At 40.9% G+C, this 22,964-nt stretch overlaps 1 protein-coding gene across 1 annotated transcript in view; it reads right to left on the reverse strand.

Annotated features, from left to right (window-relative positions):
* LOC119410362 (CUB and sushi domain-containing protein 3) overlaps nucleotides 1–22,964 on the reverse strand; it is a 416,314-nt gene that overhangs the window by 175,857 nt on the left and 217,493 nt on the right. The window contains exon 28 of the mRNA XM_037677273.1: nucleotides 20,336–20,452. Coding sequence (XP_037533201.1) covers nucleotides 20,336–20,452 — 117 coding nt within the window. The remainder of the gene's footprint in view (nucleotides 1–20,335; nucleotides 20,453–22,964) is intronic.

The following is a 22,964-nucleotide window of genomic DNA, read 5'->3' on the forward strand; positions in this document are numbered from 1 at the left end:
CCACCCATCCATCCATCCATCCATCCATCCAACAATCCATCCAACAACCCATTTATTATCTTTACCCGCTTCTTCCTTTTTGGATCGCGAGGGTCGCCGGCGCCCATGTCCAGCTATCATTGTGCAAGAGGCGGGGTACACCCTAGACAGTTCGCAAGTCCATCACAGGGCCATTCAAATACAAAGTAATAGAAATAATGCCTAATAATGAAGGCATAAACATTTGTAAAGATGGATGTTTAAAGATGGAAGCAATATGCTTTAGTTTAGGCTCTTTACGCATCAGCTCATCACTCTCGTCAGATCTTCAGCTGATGCAAACTAATAATGCTCATTTATTTTTAATGCAGGTAAGATGATTGCTAATAACTACACAGAACCCTACTTTAAATATTTTAAGCTTAAAATGTTAAAGTTTAAATTGTTAAGAAAGAAGTGCTTTAAAAAGTTTCTGAACAAGCTAAAAGTTTTACCCACAAATGTGTTAAATATTTACCATACTGAACAAAATACAAGCATTTTATGAACCCAAGTGCCTATCTATTAAATATATCAAACCCTCCATCTATACATCAGTCATTATTTCTGACAGAAACAACAAAGAAAATAATATCCTCATGGAAAATACACAATTCATTAGCTTCTGATGCATGTTTATAATTAACTATCTACCAAACTTGTGAACCATCCACCCATGCAAAAGAACTGCAAGCCTAATGACTCATTTTCCGTATTCATAGTAAATATGCACATTTCTCTGCTTAAGTATTTCCCACATACTTCACAGCAGATTTTAGCAAAAATAGAAAATGAATGCAGTCTGGTTCTGAATACTGTGCTTAACTATGTTCCAGCTGAAACAACAGACTGCAGGCCATATGGTTTGTTAGAACGCCTGTTTTTAAATATTGTTTGGAACAAGAAACTAATAAAAAAATGTAGGAATTCAGGCCCTGGATGCAGCTGGTCATCGCCAAAATAAATACATATCATCCTTCCATCATTTTTACCTGCTTCTTCCTTTTTGGGTCACAGAGATCACTGGCACCTATGTCCAGCAGTCACTGTGCAAGAGACAGGGTACACCCTGGACAGGTCTCCAGTCCAGCACAGGGCCAGATAGAGACAAATGAGGCAAACAACCATTCACTCTCTCACCCACACCTAGGGACAATTTAAAGTTCCCAGTCAGCCCAACATGCTGATTGGTATGTGTTTTTGATTGGTGACCAACATGTTTTTGGTCTGTGGGAGAAAACCAGAATACCTGGAGAAACCCTATGTATGCATGGGGAGAACATGCAAACTCCACCCAGAAAGGTCCCAGGCCAGGATTTGAACCAGCAACCCTTCTCGCTGAGAGGCAACAGCTCTACCAACTGCGCCACTGTGCTGCCTAAATAAATAATATCATGTAACTATTATTAAGTCAAGCTAAGATAGTATTTTTTTTTTCTGATTTTCTCAGAACTTCTCCTCTCCCCTGCACATACTGTAACTGCCACTTTAACATGGTAGATGGGTTTGGTACTGTGGGCTATGTTGTTTGGGGTATTGGCCCCTGATAGGGTCTCATATAGAAAATAGGCCTCAGGAAAGAGGTCAGACTGTCCATGGCAAAATTCTTGATGGATAAATATCAATGTCACCAAGGAACCTCTTCCAGAAAAGTGTTACTGGCACACCTCCTGAGAGACTGAGAGAAAGCTCAACTGTGAGTCCTTGTTGGTCAAACCTTGGCTATGGGGCTCAGCCCAGCCAAGCTTGAAAGGCAGACAGGATGCCACCTCCATGTGGGCCCACCACCTGCCAGGAGGACCATAGAAGTTGGGTGCTATGCAAGTCAGACCTGCATTGAGAACAGAAACACATAGTGATGGGGAACTGGAACTGTCTGGTGGAGCCCCAAGTCAATGCAATCTTAAACTCAAACATCTGGGAGAGTTTTTCACTTGGAGGCCATCAAGCTGAAGGAAGCTTTTAGAGCTTCACTGTCCTGAAGGATGCAGGAAGCAGCTGACAAGTACAGGGTGCCCATAAAATATTTGCAAATGCAAAAACTCGGGCATTGAAATAAGTCAAAGAGGCCATGGAGAAGGAGTTTCTGTTGGCCTAGAGGAGGCTTTTACAAACATAAAGCAACACTGAAAAGAAAAGCAGGCCCCATCCTAGGACATGCTTGGTTTTGGTTGGAAACTGCTGACCCAGACTAGAGATATAGTTAAGTGGAGGAATTAGCACTTCTAAGATTTCCTTAACCCGGCCACCATGGCTACTTTTAAAGAGAGATTGAGGACTGTGAGGAAGACAAGTTCATTACCATGGAAGAGGTCACCAAGGTAGTCAAAAATCTCCCCAGTGGCAAGGCACCAGGGGTGGACTACATTTGCCCTAAGATGCTTAAAGCTTTAGGCACTGTGGGGATGTCATGACTGACACACCCCTTTAATATCAAACTGAGGACTGGAACAATGCCTGTGGAGTGGCAGACCAGGGTCGTGCTTTCAATTTTATTTTATTTTTTCAAGCTGTGAAGCCACACTTTGGACAGCCGTTTCTTTTAAATATTGGCATGTTTTTGTGTGCACAGCTTCAAAACTGTTTATAGGCCATTCGCCCCAACTTCCACAAATGCTTATTTGTACAAACGCATTTATGCTTATTCTATTGCAGTACAGTTTTAAAATGAAGATGGACATAACTATGTGAGACTTTCTGGAGACTCCCTTGCAAATGCAATTCACCAGCTGTTCACATTCCACTGAAAAAGTACCGTTACCAAACAAAAATGGCTATAACTTTGTCAAGATATTTGTTTAAAGGTTTTTTTTGGACATCAGTATGCAACTAGAATACAAGAAAAAAAAAACATTTTTGATCAAGATTCACTGGATTAGTAACATGTTCCTTAAGGCAAGCTCATTAAAGGTGTCGTAGAGACTCACAACATAAACAATAGAAAAAGTAAAAACTGAGGGGAAAAAGAGCATATGTTTGTTCTTCTGGATATAAATTATAGAAAAGGTAGCAGTCATCTTTGCTTTGCAGGAGCAGGGGCCCTCTGAGATTCTGAACTGTGACAGCACACACATATCTCATTCACAAAAACCTTAGGTTCTATATGACGGCAAAGACGTATATATTTTTAATGACCCATTATTGTACCACAATCGTATTTGTTCTTCTGGCAGTGGGTATGTGGCAGCATCTTGGCATAAGCTGCAGGCAGTCCATTAAGCCTCTATCTTGGGAAATAACTCCTTTTGTTGGACTGGAAACTGGACTTATTGGTCACCGAATAGACAGAGGAGAAAGAGAATGTGTATTTAAATCTGGTTTAGTTTAACTCACTCTTTTTCTTTTTTTGTTTGGGTCTTTATTGTTGTATTTACTTGTTTCTTATAATGACATACTGTACTCTACATGGCTGCTACTCACATCTAATACAAGTGTACTAACACAAAACTGAAAACCAGTATAAGCAGTCACTCCAGTGTGACAAAATGAGTCAGAATGTGCACAGGCTGAAGTGCAAAAAAAACCATCAAAGTATGAAATTTGTTGTCACTGAGATTTGTCTAATATACCAGTAAGTTCATAAAGACACCATTTGGCTATCTCAGTAACTAAAATTGTATTTCTTCTTCCCTATCTATACTTAAATCAAAGTTTTCTATCAAACATGTCTTTAAAATGAATCCCATTATTCCTAGTTATTTATTTTAAAAACTACTTTGTTGCTAGACAGGTGATAAATTGTCAAATTCTAATAAACCACGTGCCACTTTGAAATATTTAAGATGAACAATTTGAAAAGAAATGGACTGTAAATGGTAAATGGACTGTACTTATATAGCGCCTTTCTATCTTATCAAGATAAGCAAAGCTCTTTACACTAGTCTGTCCTCATCTACCCATTCATACAGCACTCTACTAGATCTATACAAAGAATAATCAGTGCTTTATCATATTCATACACCAATGGGACACACATCGGAGGCAATGATAATATAAAAACTATACTTAAAAAAAAGTATTTATTTGATCAGAAATGCTTATTTGATATATACAGTACAATTGAAAGCAGAGTGCATATTTACAAATTCACAGTAAAAATGAGCACAGTAATTAATTAACACCTTTTGTGCCAAAGCTACAAGACTGCAGTAATAACACTTCCCTGCTCACATTAGGTTAATGTGACTGTTGGATGTCGATTTTTTTTATCAGCTGATGTAGACGGATAAAAAGGGTCTTGTTCTGGTTACTCTGGTTGCTTTAGGCATAATCCAACTCTTCAGCAAACATCACTGATGAGTCAACAACCAGCTAGCCTCCAGGGTCAAGGTTTTTATGATCGCTCACAGCAGTACTCCCACTTCTTTCTCTTCGTCTGCTCATTTCCTGACTCGCTCATTATAAATCTCTCACTCATTATAGCACTCTCTATCTAACCTGTTCTTCCTGAGACTATTGCAAATAACAGAGCTCTATATGGCTCTTTCTTCTGGTTGGACCCGTTGCCTTTTGCAATCTCAACAGACTCTCGCTCATTCATTTTATGCCTGTCTTGTTACAGCCTAGATTTATTACAGCAATCAGTCAGTGGCTCCCGTCTTGCTTCCTGGCACATTCTGCAACAAACATTATGCATATGTTGTTGTTATAGACATGTACGCCGACGCTATAAAAAGCCATGGGCAGGTAAACAGAGGTGAATAAATGTGTCTATAAAATCAAATTCACCTTGACTCATTATGAGGACCCTTCCACTGAAGGTGAGTAGAAACTTTTGCAAATGTAATAATTTTTAATATGCTTTAAAGTGATCTTTTGATATATGTAACTGTTCAAATTAGTCCAAGTTTCAGGAATTTTTTTTTTAGTAATTGTAGTATGTAACAAAAATATAAAAATTTGCTTTAATTTTTACTACATTTGTACAAAAGGCTTTTAAGATTAATCTAAATGTTAATGAGGAATTTGACAACAAGCACTTGATTTTCAAGGCTTATTTATCTTTAATTATCTTTGGAGTGAATGCTGCTACATAACCATGTGAATATACTTCATGTGGAGTCTAATTCAGAATAAAACTAACAAAAAAAAAGTCTTATGCTGAGTTCTACTTATTGGAAGAGTTTTGTTCACCTCTGAAGATATAAACATTCATAAAGAAGGCAGCATTGAACAACTAAATTCAGTCAGCCAGATACAAACAGGAAAAACAGAAAATCTATTTACTTGTAAATGCAGTTTGGTGATGTTGTCAGCCATTAATGTTGATCATTTCTCCCCCACTGTGCGATGTCATACAAAATGAGTTTGAGGCTCGTTTTCCAATTTTGTGCAAGAGCTTGCTAACCCTGCTGGACAAGATGAAAATGTTACACTCTAGCTGTTGGAAAATATATAAATAAAAATGAATTTTGTGGCCTGTGTACGTATGCGTTTTTACAAGCAGTGCTACAGGCAAAGGTTAAGAGCTATGAATAATGCATGCCTTCTTAAAGACAGTCAGAGTTATTGTTTAAAATATGACTAGAAACATTTCTGGCCAAACAGTTTCATGTTAAAGGCCAAGATGGATAAATACTGGACCATTTTACTGTTGATTTAAATGGTGATGAGCAGAACGGGCTGCACACAATTAATGTGACTGCATAGGGTTTAGAGAGTATGGATTCAGCATAGACCACACTGTGAAATGGTAAATGGACTGTACTTATATAGCGTCTTATCAAGATACTCAAAGTGTTTTACAATACAACCTGTGCCCTCACTTTTCCATTCATACAGAACTATACTATATCTGTACAAAGATTAATCAGTGCTTTATCACATTCATAAATCGATGGGACACACATCAGAGGCAATGAGGAGTTCAGTGTCTTGCCCAGGGACACGTCAGCATGTGACTGCTGATGGAATCAAACCCACAACTCTCACATTGGAGGATAACTGCTCTAACCACTTATCCACAGCTGTCCTGTATGTTGCATCAGGTTGGAGGCACTCACTTTTCTAACTTTAGCAACAAACCTCTTATGATTATTGACAGAATACACATATAGATTTACAAAAGAGTGAAACCAAAAATTCCACCCACAGCCCATTATACACCCATCGACAAACTAATATACAGTAATTCAGTAATCTATAGCAATGGCCCAGACAAACAAAGATATTATATAACCATTGACCTTGATTTGTGACTTTGGCCCTGAAGCTGGTCTGATGAAAAGGGTATGTGACACTCCGATAGTGATGATGCATCTATGTGTAAAGATTTTTAATTTAATTAATTTAGTGTTTTAAGGATCCCCAAAACATATTCTGAGTGCCAAAAGAATGCTTAACATCATTTTGCTAATGATTTAGAGTCAACTATGTTAACAAAATATCTCATTAACCAGTGGATGATTAAAGAACACCTACAACAAATTATCAAAGTGCATGATCAATAATCCAGGTGAAAAAGACTCCAACAAAGTTAAGTCAGGTCCTCTGGACAGTTTCTTTTTGTTGAAATGTTTCGTATTTCATCCAAAAGACTTCATCTGTCCGAGAAGCCACAACAAATTCAGTCCCATAAGTAGCAGGCTGCAAATGCCGATCCGTCCACCCAGACTCAGCAGGCCTCTCGGTCCTCCTGGGCAGCAAGATTGCCTGAATGCAGGGCATAACTCCTCCTCGAGTGATGGCCATTCCTCCCAGCAGTCTGCCGAGCCCATCGTCGCCACAGACAACACTGCAGGTGCCGGGGGACAATCTCAGTCCTTCCGCTGTCACGTCATGCTTCCCGCCACCTCCAAGATCCTGGTGGTCAGGCACTCGAGCACCACCTCCAGGTAGACAAGATGCACTGCATCCACGGCACCTCCTTTTCAACTCATCTGGGATTTTAGGGCTGTAGTTGAGGTATTATTTGAGTTTTTGAGATGTTAATCAGCAACTCCCTGGTATAGAAAACCACCTTGTTGTCAGGGTTACGCATCATAACAAATGTCCAAAAGTAAAAAAGGTTTCAGTAAAAATCATTCCAGGTGCACAGCATCTGATACCGGAGGAAATAATCATCTAAAAAAAGTGATTTACATCCATAAAAAGAGGAAATAATGTTTTCAAAAGCAAAATCTCAGAATGAATGTGAGAGCTACTCCAACATGCAGCCACCTTGAGTGGCACAATTCTAGAATGAATTTTTTAATGAATAATGACTTCAAAATCAAATACAATTCCAAAGTAAAATTCCTACAATTAATGAATATCACTTGTCGCTTTGCATATGAAGGTTTTAAAGTCAAAATGTTGCCTGATCAATTAGCACTGAGTGTTTTGGGGATGACTTGCTTACTACCACACTAAATTTTAACTTGATCTGTGAAACTGTCTGAGTTATAGTTATATATTGTTGTGCATGCAAGGGTTGATAAGCTGTGGTGGTCATTTTGACTCCAAAAGTTATTCAAATTTTAGCAAAACTTCTAAAAAGTAATCAATGGATGTACTGTACATCTGCAACTAAATATTTTTTGCAGACAACATGTTCAAGGTAGCCACCACAGCAAATGGACCATCAAAACACAAAATCACATCTACATCATGAGGTAGATGTACATCTAACGACCCTTACGTAATTCACTACATCAAAGAGTTGTAACTCGTATTGCCCACTGCCAAACGCAAAGTCGCAATAACGTTTTTGCCTATTTTTTTTATGTTTGGTTGTATTAACTTTTGGCACATACCAATGGTTTAATTTTATTGAAACTTTTAAAAATAATCATTGGATGTATATCAACATCTTATTATTGTTTGGACACACTCCAATTCAAAATAGCCACTACAACTTATCAAGCTTTGCCGACACAAAAATTGTTATATTTTACTCGTATTTACAGATAAAATGCTAAAGCGTATGCAGTTTTAACTGAGAGTTGAACTCAACGCACACACTGATTGCTAACACATATTGTAAGATCTCACGATATCACCTGGTCATGCATCACACAGCATTTACAAAGCATAGACAATATTTCCAGTGTTTCCCCTACCATTATACAAGCAGGGCGTCCTGCTCTAACAGAACTGAACACCCCCATCCCTACCGACAACTGCCGGCACTGGCGTAGTGCTAAACTAGCAGCACACAATACAGATGCGCAGGCTAACAAGCTAGATAGGGGACTCCTGTTCCCTCATTCTGAGTCGTCTCCACTGCCCTCCCTAACTAGGGGAAATTCTGATTTCTATGATTTCTATTTACACAAGAGTGCTGAATATGGTACATTATACCCCCATCGACAAACAACTATACAGCAATATATAGCAATGGCCCTGACAATCAATGACCTTGTGTAACATTTGACCTTGATTTATGATCTTGGACTTAGAGTTGGAGTGATAAAAAGATCCTGTGACACGCTGTCTAGTGGTAGTACAAATGTTTTTGTTTTTTTCAAGTTGTGTTAAATTATCCTGAGTGGATCAGAAGTTATTGCCTGGAAAAGCAAAGACCTTGAATGACATTTGACCTTGATGTTTGACATCAAACAATAACATAGCAATCTACTGTATAGCAATGGCCCTGACAATCAATGACATTGTGTAACCTTTGACCTTGATTTTTGAACTTGAACTTAGAGCTGGGGTGATGCAAAAATATATGTGACACTTCATATAGCAATGATGAATATGTGTGTCAAGTATCATTAAATTGTTTTCAGCAGATCATTATGGCCTGGACTAGAAAAAGCTTACAAACATACAGACAGAGATTCTAGTACTAAAATAAGTCTGTCTTTCGAGAGACGTATAATGAAACATGATCTTAGTTAGATGACACATTTTTACATTTTATATTTTTGCTATTTTGGGGTATAACCAGTACCCTGTGAAAATAATTTCGTTCCACCTCATGTACCACATGTGTTGAGAAGGTCAATAAAATTGAAATGAACTTGACTAAAGCGGCAGGTGATATTGTCATTGTTTGCTCAGTTTCTGTTTATTTCATCCTGTTCGGTCCTGCACTGCCTATCAACAGTCTTCAGCTCCTGTCACACTCTCTCAACAATCTGCACTCATCTGCTGCACCCTGTCTCTGCAATTACCACTCACCTGCCACACCTGTTCAGCTCACTTCTTAAGCTCCACTCTCATTCTCCTCAGTGCCAGATTATTGAAAGCTCGCCAGCCAGAAAATTCTCCAGCATTCTCCTCGACCTTGATTTCTGATCTTGAACTCTGCTTCGTCTCCCGACTCTTTGCTTTTGCCTTGCTCCTGACTGGACACCTCTACAATTTTCTGACCACGGTAATATGACCCTTGCTTGCTCTCTCTCGACCACGTTTTTTGGATCACCCTTCTCGGCACTTTTTGCTTTGTTTGTTTTTGTCTTCCTGGCTCTTGACCCCCTGCTACCCTCACTGGACTATGAGATCTGGACATTCCATCATCCTGCTTTTCTGCTGCAGATTTCTCTGCATGAGTGACATCACCCAGTCCGCGGATCCTCTTCCTGCCCTGCTACCAATTGAGAAGGTTAGTGACTGTTTTAGTTTAGCCATCGCTTTTCAAACTTCACGTGCAGTCACTAACCTGTCTCTCCTGTTGATAGATTGGACCACTGTCTGGACCCAAGCCTCCACCAGAAGCAGTTACAAAAATAAACCCTTTAAACTACTCCAGAGTTCTGGTGTTGTTTCTGATCCTAAAACCGGTCCGTTAAAGAATAGTCTGGCCAAGATGGATCCAGCACCAGCTCAGGAGTGGTGCTCTGGTGTAGAGGGGGGCAATAATTAAATTAGAATCCAATGTACAGGACATCATTTGTGCTTTAAAGGGTTGTCTAAAGATTCTGTTTCTCAGAGACCTGTACACATGGCTGTAGCCCAAGCTGTCACTCAAGTATCTCCTACAGCTCACCTGGAACCACACCTGTCTCCTCCAGAACGTTTTAGAGGTGAACCTGACCAGTGCCGGCCTTTCCTGACGTAGTGCGAGATTCAGTTTGAACTACAACCTTCTTCATTTCCCACTGAACGTGCTCAGGTGGCATATGTCATTTCCCTATTATCTGGTAAAGCTGCATCTTAGGGCACTTCAGAGTGGCAAGCTAACAGTAGGAGTTGCCACTCTTTTTCTGCCTTTGCCAAGAAACTGTGCTGAGTTTTTGACCCCGTTTTGCCTGAGAGAGAAGCAGGTCGCAAACTTTTTTCTGTGAAGCAAGGAAAGAAGCGAGAGACTGAATATATTATTCAGTTTCATGCCATAGCAGCTGACAGTAGTTGGAACGAGGGTGATCTAACCGATACATTATTTTTCAAGGTCTCAATGATGACATCAAGGACCACCTAACCACCCAAGAGTATCCTGAGTCCCTCAAGGCCTTGGAAGACCTGGCTACCCATGTGGATCTGCGCCTCGAGGAAAGAGCCTGTGACAGAGGAAGCAGACCCGGGAGGGCGCCCAAACCTGGGGGTGAGTCTAGACCCTTGGTTCTCGAAAGACCAGTGCCCCCTCCACTACCTCTTTGCAGATGGCTGAACCCATGCAACTGGGCAGGAGTCGTCTCACACCTGAGGAGAAGGCTCGGAGGAGGAAGCTTCACCTCTGCTTCTACTGTGGGGAGAACAGCCACGTCATCTCCAGATGTCTGTTAAAAGACTAGACTCAGCAGGCGAGAGGAAATACCTGCTGAGTCAGACCAGAAACCCAAAAATCTCCTCACCTTTGACTGTACCTGCTGAGATCCAAGTCATCGGTAAGAGCCCTGCTGCAGTGTCAGTCTTCATTGAATTGGGGGCTGACACCAAGTTTATTGATCAACAATTTGCCCTATCCTTGGGTATTGAGCTAATAAAGACCACAAGGTTCTGGCTTTGAATGGACACTCTCTCAATGACTCCTGTCTTGAAACTGTGCCTGTTGTCTTGATGTTGGGAGGGAATCATACGGAGAGAATTAAGTTTATTGTCATCAACTCTCCACAGCTACCTGTTCTTGGGGCCTCCTGGCTTTGCAAACAACCCCAAGATTAACTGGAGGAAAAAGGAGATAGTGGGTTGGTCAGGGGAGTGTCTTTCCTCCTGTCTCACAGAGGCTAGCCTACCATCTATCAAGTCTGAAAATATTGAGCAGACCTACCCCGACCTCTCCAGGGTCCCTACTGAGTACCATGAACTCAGGGAGGTGTTCAACAAGGTGAAGACCACTTCGTTGCCCCCCCACAGACCTTATGATTGTGCCATAGACAATGTCTGGTACTACTCCTCCTAGAGGCAGTTTGTACTTGCTATCTGGACCCGAAAAATTAACCATGCAGAACAATTAATCATGCAGAATTATATCCAAGAGTCATTACTAGCTGGTATCATCAGACCCTCAGCATCCCCGGCTGGGGCTGGTTTCTTTTTTGTAAGCAAAAAGGATGGTACTCTGAGACCCTGTATTGATTACAGAGGCCTAAACAAGATCACAATCAAGAATAAATACCCATTGCCCCTCGTGTCTTCAGCTTTTGACCTCATCCAAAGATCCACAGTGTTTACCAAATTAGACCTTAGAAACGCTTATCACCTGGTTCGTATCAGGGAAGGCGATGAGTGGAAAACAGCATTGAACACTCCTAATGGGCACTACGAGTACCTCGTGATGCCTTTTGGCCTTACCAACACTCCAGCTGTTTTTCAGGCCCTGGCCAATGATATCCTCAGGGATATGGTAAACTGATTTGTTTTTGTCTATTTAGATGACATTCTCATTTTTTCTAAAGTTATGGAGTCCCACCAGCAACATGTCGGAACTGTTCTGGTCAGACTTCTGCAAAACAACTTGTATGTTAAAGCTGAGAAGTGCAAATTCCACCAATCTTCTACATCTTTCTTGGGCTTCATAATATCCCCCAACCAAGTATCTATGGACACTAACAAGGTCTCAGCGGTCTTAGAATGGTCTGTTCCCAAGGACCGTAAACAACTTCAGAGATTTCTTGGATTTGCCAACTTCTACCAAAAATTTATCAAAGGATACAGTATAATTTCTGGTCCCCTTCATACTCTAACCTCCACCAAGACCCAATTCACATGGAATCTTGCTTCCGACTATGCTTATCAAAATTTAAAAACCTTGTTTTCCACAGCTCCGATTCTCCATGCCCCGGACCCCAATAAACCCTTTATTGCGGAGATTGATGCCTCCAGTACTGGAGCAGTTCTCAGCCAGCGCAGCAGTGAGGGGAGAATACATCCCTGTGCCTTTTTCTCTAAGACCCTCACTGCTGCAGAGCAGAACTATGATGTGGGTGACCGAGAACTGCTTGCCGTTAAACTGGCTCTCGAGGAATGGAGGTATTGGCTCGAGGGAGCCAAGGAACCATTCACCGTATGGACTGGCCACAAAAACCTGGAATATCTTAAGACCGCCAAGCGCCTGAACCCCAGACAAGCCAGATGGGCATTGTTTTTTTCTCTCGCATTGACTTTGTTTTATCTTACAGACCCAGTACAAAGAACCAAAAGCCTGATGCCCTTTCTTGGATAATGGAGGGCAGTGGATCACCTAAAACAAGTTCTGAGGGGGACTTCATCCTCCTTGAAACTGCGCGACTCTCTATTACCCAGCTTGAAATGGATCTACATCGGGCCAATAGGGATCTACTGCTTCCATCCGACTGTCCCAAGGATCGAGTTTTTGTCCCTGAGAATAAGGTCAAAGAGGTACTCAAGCTCTGCTACGACTCACACATTTTCTGCCACCCTGGTATCAATAAAACCCTCACTGTAGTTAGATCACAATTTTGGTGGAAGACCTTATCTAAAGATGTCGAAGACTATGTAATTTCATGTCAATATTGTAACCAAACAAAGCCTTCTCGTCAACCCCCAGCGGGTCTTCTCCGCCCCCTTCCTATTCCTTTTCGACCATGGTTCCATATCAGCATGGACTTCGTTTCTGGCTTACCCTCCTCCTCAGGGTTCACAGTCATCCTCGCTGTGGTGGACCGTTTCTCTAAAATGGTACACCTTGTTCCCCTCACCAAGCTCCCCATTGCCAAGGAGCTTAGCTTAATCATGTCCAGAGAGATTTTTAGGTTGCATGGTCTCCCTAAAGACATTGTTTCCAATAGAGGCCCACAGTTTATCTCAAAATTTTTGGAAAGAGTTCTGCAGTCTTCTTGGTTTCTGTCAGCCTTTCTTCAGGTTTCTACCGACAGTCGGATGGACAGTCAGAGAGAGTAAACCAGGAGGTTGAGACCAAGCTGCACCTACTTTGTCAAGGGGACCCCAACAAATGGTCTGAGAATCTCCCATGGGTGGAACACGACATGAACAAATTACCCTCATCTGCCTCAGGTATGTCCCCCTTTCATGTTGTTTTTCGGTTACCAACCACCCATATTTTCTGTCCAGGAGAGGGAGGCCCAAGTACCATCGACACACAGGGCAGCCATCAGATGCCAGTGCATCTGGAGGAAAGCTAGGAGAGCTCTCCTAAAATCTTCTGCAGCCTATGTGAGGAAGGCCAACAAGCGGCACTCCACTCAACCTTCATATCAGGTGGGTCAGAAAGTCTGGCTGTCTACCAATGATCTCCCCCTACGGGTTGTGTCGCAAACTGGCTCCTCGTTTTGTTGGACCCTTCCCGATCAGCAAGATGATTAACTTGGTGGCTGCTCGTCTAAGGCTTTCTCCTTCACTTAAGGTGCACCCAACATTTCATGTCTCTAGACTCAAACCATTTTTACAGCCTCGTTTCAGGCCCACCTCTGGCTCCCCTCCTCCCGCTGGTTTCATTGGGGGTGCCCCGGCTTACACCGTCAGGAGACTCATCCGTTCCAGGCGGTGGGGTACCCACTACCTTGTGGACTGGGAGGGGTAAGGGCCGGAGGAACATTCGTGGGTTCCTGCCTGCCACATATGGGACAAGTCTCTCATCAGGGACTTTCACAGGGCTCACCCTGACCAGCCTAGAGGTCCGTCAAGAGCCGGACCTTAAAGAGGGGGTTCTGTCATAGTTCGCCCCTGGATCCCCCTCAGTTTCTGTTTATTTCATCCTGTTCGGTCCTGCACTGCCTATCACCCGTCTTCAGCTCCTGTCACACTCTCTCAGCAATCTGCACTCATCTGCTGCACCCCGTCTCTGCAATCACCACTCACCTGCCACACCTGTTCAGCTCACTTCTTAAGCTCCACTCTCATTCTCCTCAGTGCCAGATTATTGAAAGCTCTCCAGCCAGAAAATTCTCCAGCAATTTTTCTGATCTTGAACTCTACTTCGTCTCCTGACTCTTCACTTTTGCCTTGCTCTTGACTGGACACCTCTACAATTTTCTGACCACGATAATACGACCCTTGCTTGCTCTCTCTCGACCACGTTTTTTGGATAACCCTTCTCGGCACTTTTTGCTTTGCTTGTTTTTGTTTTCCTGGCTCTTGATCCCCTGCTATCCTCACTGGATCACGAGATCTGGACATCCCATCATCCTGCTTTAGTGACATCACCCAGTCCATGGCTCCTCTTCCTACCCTGCTACCAATTGAGAAGGTTAGTGACTGTTTTAGTTTAGCCATCGCTTTTCAAACCTCACATGCAGTCTCTCCTGTTGATAGATTGGGCCACTGTCTGGACCCAAGCCTCCACCAGAAGCGGTTACAAAAATAAAACCTTTAAACTACTCCTGCGTTCTGGTGCTGTTTCTGATCCTAATATCGGTCTGTTACAGATATACAGGTACATTCTTTCAAGGAATGCTAGAACAATAATTATGTTTAGCATGTATATAAGAGATTTTCAAAAACAATACTTCAGTCTTTGATGCAAATATATTGTAAATAAGCAGCTACGCCAAGTATGAATTTTGTCATTGTGTGATAAAATGAAGTCTGTCTGGAGGACTAGTTGTGATTCAGATCCTTTGTAAAGATTACGCCCCCAATGATTTGTTTTGGAATCCTTTCAGCTGCCCCTTCTTGACTCCACCTTGACATCAAAAAGACATTCACCCACATAATAATCCAACATTGCAACCCAAGTGCATAACCCTTTAGTTCATTTAGGCAGAGTTAGGAGATTATATCTTTCTTTCTGCCAGTGCAACTAACGATACAATGTCTGAAAGGATTGTGGCGTGCTCTGGCTCATATGAAGGACAGAATACACACATCTGAGACACTACCCTGGGCGCTTACAGATTTCAATCATCTGTATACGAGATACTGAAATGTGATTCCATTTACTGCCTAAAGGCTAAATTTTGCTTCCAAGATGCTACACAGACAACATGTTTTTTTTTTTTTTCTCTCAATAATCTTTTGTGGAGGTTAAAACCATTGAAATACTGGACTCCTCAGGCTGCAATTGTCCTTTTTAATTTAGTGTGACTTATATGATTGGGACAAAAAATACCACCAACTGAAAATAAAGATTTGATGACCTGATGTTGGCTATTTGCATTTTTATCAATCCAAAGCCTACAATTCCTTGAATGAATGCACATTGTCTGCTGCCTTTCATGTCAGAATATTAGACTAAGGTCATCTCATGTTGATAAATGACAGACTTATAGCAGTTTAATCTTTTCAAACTTTGAAAAAAAAGTATAACCTACAAATCACATGCAATATGGCACAATGTTAGGTTTAGAGTTTGTTGGTGACCCTCAACTTCTACTACATCAACTTTTAGTTCAATATCTGTAAAACTGACTAAGGTATGACTTTTTGTGTTGTAAATTAGCTGTGGCAGCTATCCTGAATTGGACTGACTTCAGAAGTTAATCAATTGTTCCAGTGATTACCTTCCAAATGTTTTATTAAAATCCCTCTCGCGTTTATTATGCAGGAAAAATAAACAGGATTAATGCCAACAGTTAATATGAAAAAGTTTAAAGTAAAGATCTCACATAATGAGTAGAGCTTGGAGTAAGTGTTGTGAATAGCTGAGCTACATTTAAACCAAATATTAACACATCTGCTGAAATAACTGATTGAGTTTGACTTATGTTAAATCTATTTATGGGTTATGGCTTAATAACCACAGCTTAAGTTGAGCTTGCTTTGACAATGAAACTTCAATCAGGTTGATTTCAAAAGATATTCTGTTGTACATTCAATGATTGCTTTCTGAGTTGCATTATAATTTGTTCATTAGTTGAGATATTTTGTTAATGCCACAAACAAATGATTGATTTACAAATTATTTTATTGTAAGACTCTGTTCTGTCTTGTGTCTTTTCTTTGTATTATTGTGTTTGTGTATTTGTTTCCTGCCGTCCACAGTGTTTTATAACTTCATGTTTTCAGCTCCTCCTTCACCTGCTCCCAATCACCCCAGGTGTTCATCATTGTCTTTTGTTAATTTCCTTATAAGTTGTGCATCTTTGTGTTCTCTTGTCATCTGTGCGTTACGTGCTCTCCAGCAGTCTCCCTCCATGTCTTCCATCTCCTACATTTATGTAAGTTTTTGCTGCCACGTCAGCCTTTTTGTTTTGTAAATAAATATTATTCTTTATTTTGAGTTCCCTGTCTGTTTGCACTCTTGTTTCAACTAAAACAACAGAAACATGATATGTATTTGCTATTTAGCTATGGGTGATGAGGATATATAAAGAGGCAAATAAGTTTGTATGTAACTTTCTGCATTAAAAACACAAATGGCAAAACAAGCACCAGTTGTCTTATCAATCCCAGAAACTTCGATCTGGCTTTTTTGTGTCCTTCAACAGAAGAACCTCCATGGGTACTCTTCAATAAAGCCCAATTTGAGTCAAAGAGCAACAGATCCGTGCAATCAGAAAGTGACCAACTGACCTTGGAAGTTCAATCTTACCAGTTATGGTTGGTTTTCTTGGCTGTTAATCTACCAGCTGCACTATGTATCTGATCAATCTGTGGTTACATTCCCTGTTCCATTGAGACCCTGGAAGGATGGCTACTGTCTTGTGAGCCTTATTCTCTTTAAAAAATTGACAGTTGTTGTCAGAGGAACATGAAGCTTGGAGAGGGTAATGTATCCTTTACTTAAACATGAATATTCAAAATCTTCTTTTTGAGCTCCTAACACAGCTCTGGTATCTGTGCTCTCTGCTCCATGTTCATTGTGGTGCACACAAGGGTATCAAACTACTCAGTGGCATGTTTGGTATCTTTAAATAGGCCAAATATCTGATTAAAAAAGCTTGAAGGAACTTGTAATACTAATTAAGGCCTACCTAGTTTATCCTTTCAGCGAGAAGGTTGTTAGATCAGATTCCAGCTGGGGACATTTCTGGCCAGAGTTTACATGTTCTCTCTGCGAATGGGTGGGTTTTCTCCAGGTACTCCAATTTCCTCCCAAAGATCAAAAACATGCATGTTAGGTTTAATGGTAGCTCAAGTAACTAATTTGTCACTAAGTGTGAGTGAGAGCGTAAATGGTTGTATCATTGTCCATATTATCACTGATTCTGCACCACACCACATCAGTTAAGGGCCTGCTCATTGTAAGTGCACACCCCACTCAACCCGGTTTATGGGACCACTTTGTTCGAGGTTCCAAGTGGATTGCTCCTAGATGTAGACTTTGATTGTGCAGACAGTAGTTATTGATTGGCCAGCGAAGCTACGTCACTGGATGACCCGCCCCGAAAAAATGCAAATTACAGCTGAGCTGCGACTTCCTCATCATGTTGATGGATGGCACCACAAGAAATGAGTGCATTTACAGAGATATATTGGAGATCATGGCACAGCACGGCTACACCTGGATTTATAGGCATTGCCGAGTTAAGCTAAAGAAATTGAAGTCAGATTATAAGGAGATTAAGGACCACAATGGGTGGAGTGTCTCTAACACAATGTCCTGTTACAATACTGCCCACTTTGCATTGATAATCCCACCCATAGAGCATGGAAACAAGTGACAGTGGTAAATCACCTCCACCTGAGTAGAACCGATAAGACGAGAGTCGAGTGGAGTCACACTTTTCAATGGCAAAGCAGCTCAATTGACCCTGTGATGGACTTGCAACCTGTCCAGGGTGTCCCCCACCTCTCGCACAATGACTGCTGGATATGGGAACCAGTGACCCCGTAACCCATAAAGGGAAAGGCGGGTAAAAATAATTGGATGGATGGAGAGACGGATGGATAGTTTAAAACAAGACTATAATGCAATAATTAAAAGATGGAAGCAACAAATATGTCCATACTATCATAGCATGGGGCGACATAGTGGTGCAACTGGTGGAGCTGTTGACTCTCAACGATAAGTTCAATGGTTCAAATCCTGGCCCAGGGGCCTTTCTGGGTGGAGTTTGCATGTTCTCTCTGTAAATGTGTGGGTTTTCTCCGGGTACTCCAGTTTCCTCCCACAAATCAAAAACATGCATGTTAGGCTGAATGGTAACTTTAAATTGTCTCTAGGTGTGAGTGAAAGAGTGAATGGTTGTTTGTCTCTATGTGTCCCTGTGATGGACTGAAGACCTGTCCAGGGTGTCCCCCGCCCCTCGCACTGCGATTGTTGGACATGGGCACCAGTGTCCCCCACGACCAGAAAAGGAAGAAGCAGGTAAAGATGATGGATGAATGGATATTTTAGGATGTTGTTGTAAAAAAAGAAGTAATTTAATTTCATAAGTTTTTTGTTTTTGTTTATGCAATTTCACATCATAGACAAGCAGATAATTATTTGACAAATATTTCTAAATAAAACAATTTTCAAAAGGAAGGAAGCATTGTTTCAATGAGAGTACAAACAAATGCATTGATATTTGTACACTGCTGGTAGCATATTGCAGAAAGAGGAGACATTATGGCACAAGATTTCCATTAAAACAATTGGTACCACTTTATAATAAGGCTCCATTTATAGATACTAATAAATAATTTATAGATAAGTTATATACGCACCTAAAGTACAATATTATATGCTAAAGAAATAGGTTTACAAATGCTTATTGTGCTTACAAGGTAGTAACTTAGTCTGAAATGTTTAATATAACAACTCTAGATGAAATATATAGGTGAAAAGATTTGGCTCACTATTTGGCAAGAAATTGGTCCATTTTGTCCCTCTGTCACCTTTAATTAATGCATAATTAGCAGTTGTTAATGATTTATAAAGTGTTTAAAGAGGAATTAATAACATATATATAAACTATCTAGTAGCATCTATAAGCGGAACCTTAGTGTAAAGTGGTACCAAACAATTTTAGTTTGTTCTAGTCGTGCTAAAATTCCCAGCTGAATAGTCAGACCACCTTTTAGAGCACATTTCAATCAAGCCACAACACAGCAGTCTTGAGCATCACCAGTAACCAGTGTTTCTATGTTGCATCCCCAAGAATAAATTTACAGGATCATGTGGGAATACTGCTTGGAGCCTTCCACGCTCCATTAGACTTTTGCTGGCAGTTTAAACCCAAAAAAGCATTTTTTATGCATTATTTATTAAAGAAGACCTGTGAGTTCCTGGATACCATGAGCAGCAGGAGAAGGCAAGAGAAGATGTAAACAATCAGAGTGGATCACCGCACAAGGGATCGATGTGAGATTTACAAGGACAGGGCATTAGAGACTAGAAACAGCTGTCCATATTATAGATATCATGGAATATTGAGCAGAAACAAGTCAAGGTCTTCCTGAGATCTCCACTAAATTGTATGTATGAAGACATGCTTGGATAAACACAGTGATGAGAATCTGCTTGCTCCAACCCTTCGCAGTTAGTACAACAAAAGCCTATACTGTAAAAACAAGAACCTAGTTTTCACGCCAGCACTATTCATTTCTGTTTGCCAAGTTCTTATGAATAAAGCTAAAACACTATCATTCACCATGGTGCGTCTCAACTTGTACAAAGCAAACTCATAACACAAAATATTTACCGTAGTTTTATGCTCAACCATTAGCTAGATTCAAAACAAAATCAGTTTTAAATAGCTACTCCAGTGGAACAGGAATGTTTACCGTGGGTGTCAATCACAGTAAGAATAAAACATTTAAAATATGCAAAACACTGAAAAGCCTGAAATACAAATTAAGCTCTTCTGAGAATTTAATAATGCAAGTCTGAGTGTTTTCTTTAGTAATTTCTGGTGACATTTGACCATGTCTGACAATAATATTCAACTTCTTTACAAGCTATCTTCTATCCACATTAATTAAACCCTGGAGAATGCAAAACATATCCTCCATTAACCTATTATTCTTGGCATTTATATATTTAAAAAAAAAAACATATTCAAAGTTTTATAACACTTGAGAACAAGATACATGTAATACACGTGCACACATACACACGTTTTAATATGTTTTGTGACGCCAATAAAATAAAGCTTAAATTGCTTACCAAAGTCTCCAGGAACAAAGATGTCATAGATGCAGCTCTGACCTCTGCTGTAATTATGTGGGTAGTTCGGGGACAAAACGGTTCCCTCTGAACCCGTAAAGTGACCTCCACACGGAGCTGCAGGGACAGAAAAGCAAGCAAAAAAGGCAGTTAACAAATAGTAAACAACATTATTTTAACGCTATGGGGGAAAGCAATAAAATGTAAACAACATATTTATTTTACAAGCACAAATGCGGGATAAGAAATTCACATCACAGGATGGGTTAAAAAAAAAAAGACAATGCTCTGAACTTTAAGCTGCAGAGAAATATACTTCAGGACATACAAAAAATGTTTAAGTACACACTTTAAGGACATTTTTGAAGCATATGTTCTAATAACATATCTGAATAAAATCAAATTGAAGACTATCTTTTTTCCTCAGGATATTGTTAGTATTTTTATTTAAAATGACCCTGGGTTTTTTGGTCTGCTCAGAGATGGGATTATAACGAAATTATGACCTGCTTCTGGCTGGTTTAAACGGGGCCAGCAACTCTAAAAAGAGTCTCCCAGTGATTCAATATCCGTCAGGGAATAGAGTTAATTTTGTTTGTTACATCACGCAGAACAGCTTTTTAAGCACCGTCTCATTTTTTTCCTTTCACGTTAACTCAGAAGCGACCACACTTAGTCCCTCCCCTCATACATGTGATAGTTTGTGCTCCCCTTCCGTGAAGGAGGAGTCTAGGGCCTATAAATCGAGAAGGGGTTCTCCGCAGGCCAAAAGTGGGCGTTTCTGGCTAATAGGCGTTTGTGGGGGGCAAACACAGATTGGCTAGCTGTATTTGCTGCTCTTTAGTTAAGTTACGTCAACTCTTTTTTAAAACTGAAAGTTTCTAAGAACCAGCGTTACATCTACCGTCAAACACAAGAAGATTCTCTTTTGTTCTTGGTTGTAGCTGCACCTGACACAGGTTGGCTTGAGTCTGGTCTGGGTACAATGAAATATGAAACATCTGAAGCGAAACCTGCTCCCATGTGTCCAAAAAGTCTGGTCTCAATTAAAGATCATGAGTCCTATGATGAGATAATGGCCCAAAACAAACGCTAAAAACAAAATTTGCTCTTTAGAAGTGCTCTTCTATGAGATCTGATCTATGGAAGGAGCTGAAACATGGAGTCGGGTTGACCCTTAAAATGTGAGACAGCTGAGGAAGTTAACCAGTAAACAGAAATACCTGCTCCAGTTGCAGAAATCTTACAGAAACTGGCAATCACTCATCTGCAGTGACTGCAGGTGGAACAAGAAAATGTGAAGTTAAAGGCAACATCCTTTGTCCCAAGGCCAGTTTAAGTATTAATATGTTTCTTTCTTATGAATCGATTGTAACTATTTTCACATTTTTCAACAACCAAAATGGAATTTGTTTTTTAATGTTATGGCTAGGTATTTAAAAAAAACAACATTTAGCTCTCCCCACTACCCAGTTATGTTGCTCTTATTTTGAAATGTAACCAGAAGTTCTGTGTTAAGAGAGGCGGAAAAAGAAGTTATGGAGACACCGCTGATGGCGAACCGGTTAACACCATAGACATAATATGCCTGTGATTAACACAATCTGCCAGTAACGCCTTGTTTTTAGACATAATGTGTCTGTGGTTAACACAAACGGCTTTATGCTGGTGAAGATTCTCAGTCATCCAGGACATGATGAATTCAAAAAGCGTTCAATACAAAAGCAACTGGACTTTATTTGTAACAGAGCGAAACACCTTCTGTTACAAATAAAGTCCAGTTGTTTTTGTATTGAACGCTTTTTGAATTCACAAACGGCTTTTTATCGTTCAGCCTTTTTTCTATCGTCCAATCAGATGTGGCCGACCAGACACGCCCATTTTTCTATCGTCCAATAAGATGTAGCCGGCCAGACACGCCCATTTTTCCATCGTCCACTCAGATGCGGCCGGCCAAACTCACCCATTTTCTATCGTCCAATCAAATGTGGCCGGCCAAACACGCCCATTTTCCTATCATCCAATCAGATGTGGCCGGCCAGACATGCCCATTTTCCTATAGTCCAATCAGATATGACTCCCCGGATACGCCTCATCCAATCATATGTGGCCTTCCGAATTTGCCTGCAGCGATACCTACTTGTATAAATCTGTAATGACATGAGAAATCTGGCCCTTCTGGTTCCTGATCTCACGTCGTGGACAGGACTGCCCAGCGCTATAAACTGTAACATTCTCCTGCATTGATTTTAATACAATTTGTAAAACTGGATTCACGTTTCCAGGCAGCATGGTGGCGCAACTGGTAGAGCTGCTGCTTCTCCGCGAGCAGGTCCTTGGTTCAAATCCCGGTCCAGGGGCCTTCTGGGTGGAGTTTGCATGTTCTCTCCGTGCATGCGTGGGTTTTCTCCGGGTACTCCGGTTTCCTCCCACAGACCAAAAACATGCATGTTAGGCTGATTGGTAACTCTAAATTGTCCCTAGGTGTGAGTGAGAGAGTGAATTGTTGTTTGTCTCGTTTGTCTCTATGTGGCCCTTTGATGGACTTGTGATCCATCCAGGGTGTACCCCGCCCCTCGCACAGTGATTGCTGGACATGGGCACCAGCGACCACCGTGACCCAAAATGG

The sequence above is a fragment of the Nematolebias whitei genome, chromosome 5, assembly GCF_014905685.2.
Source record: "Nematolebias whitei isolate Nwh7 chromosome 5, NemWhi1, whole genome shotgun sequence".
Taxonomy (NCBI): Eukaryota; Metazoa; Chordata; class Actinopteri; order Cyprinodontiformes; family Rivulidae; genus Nematolebias; species Nematolebias whitei.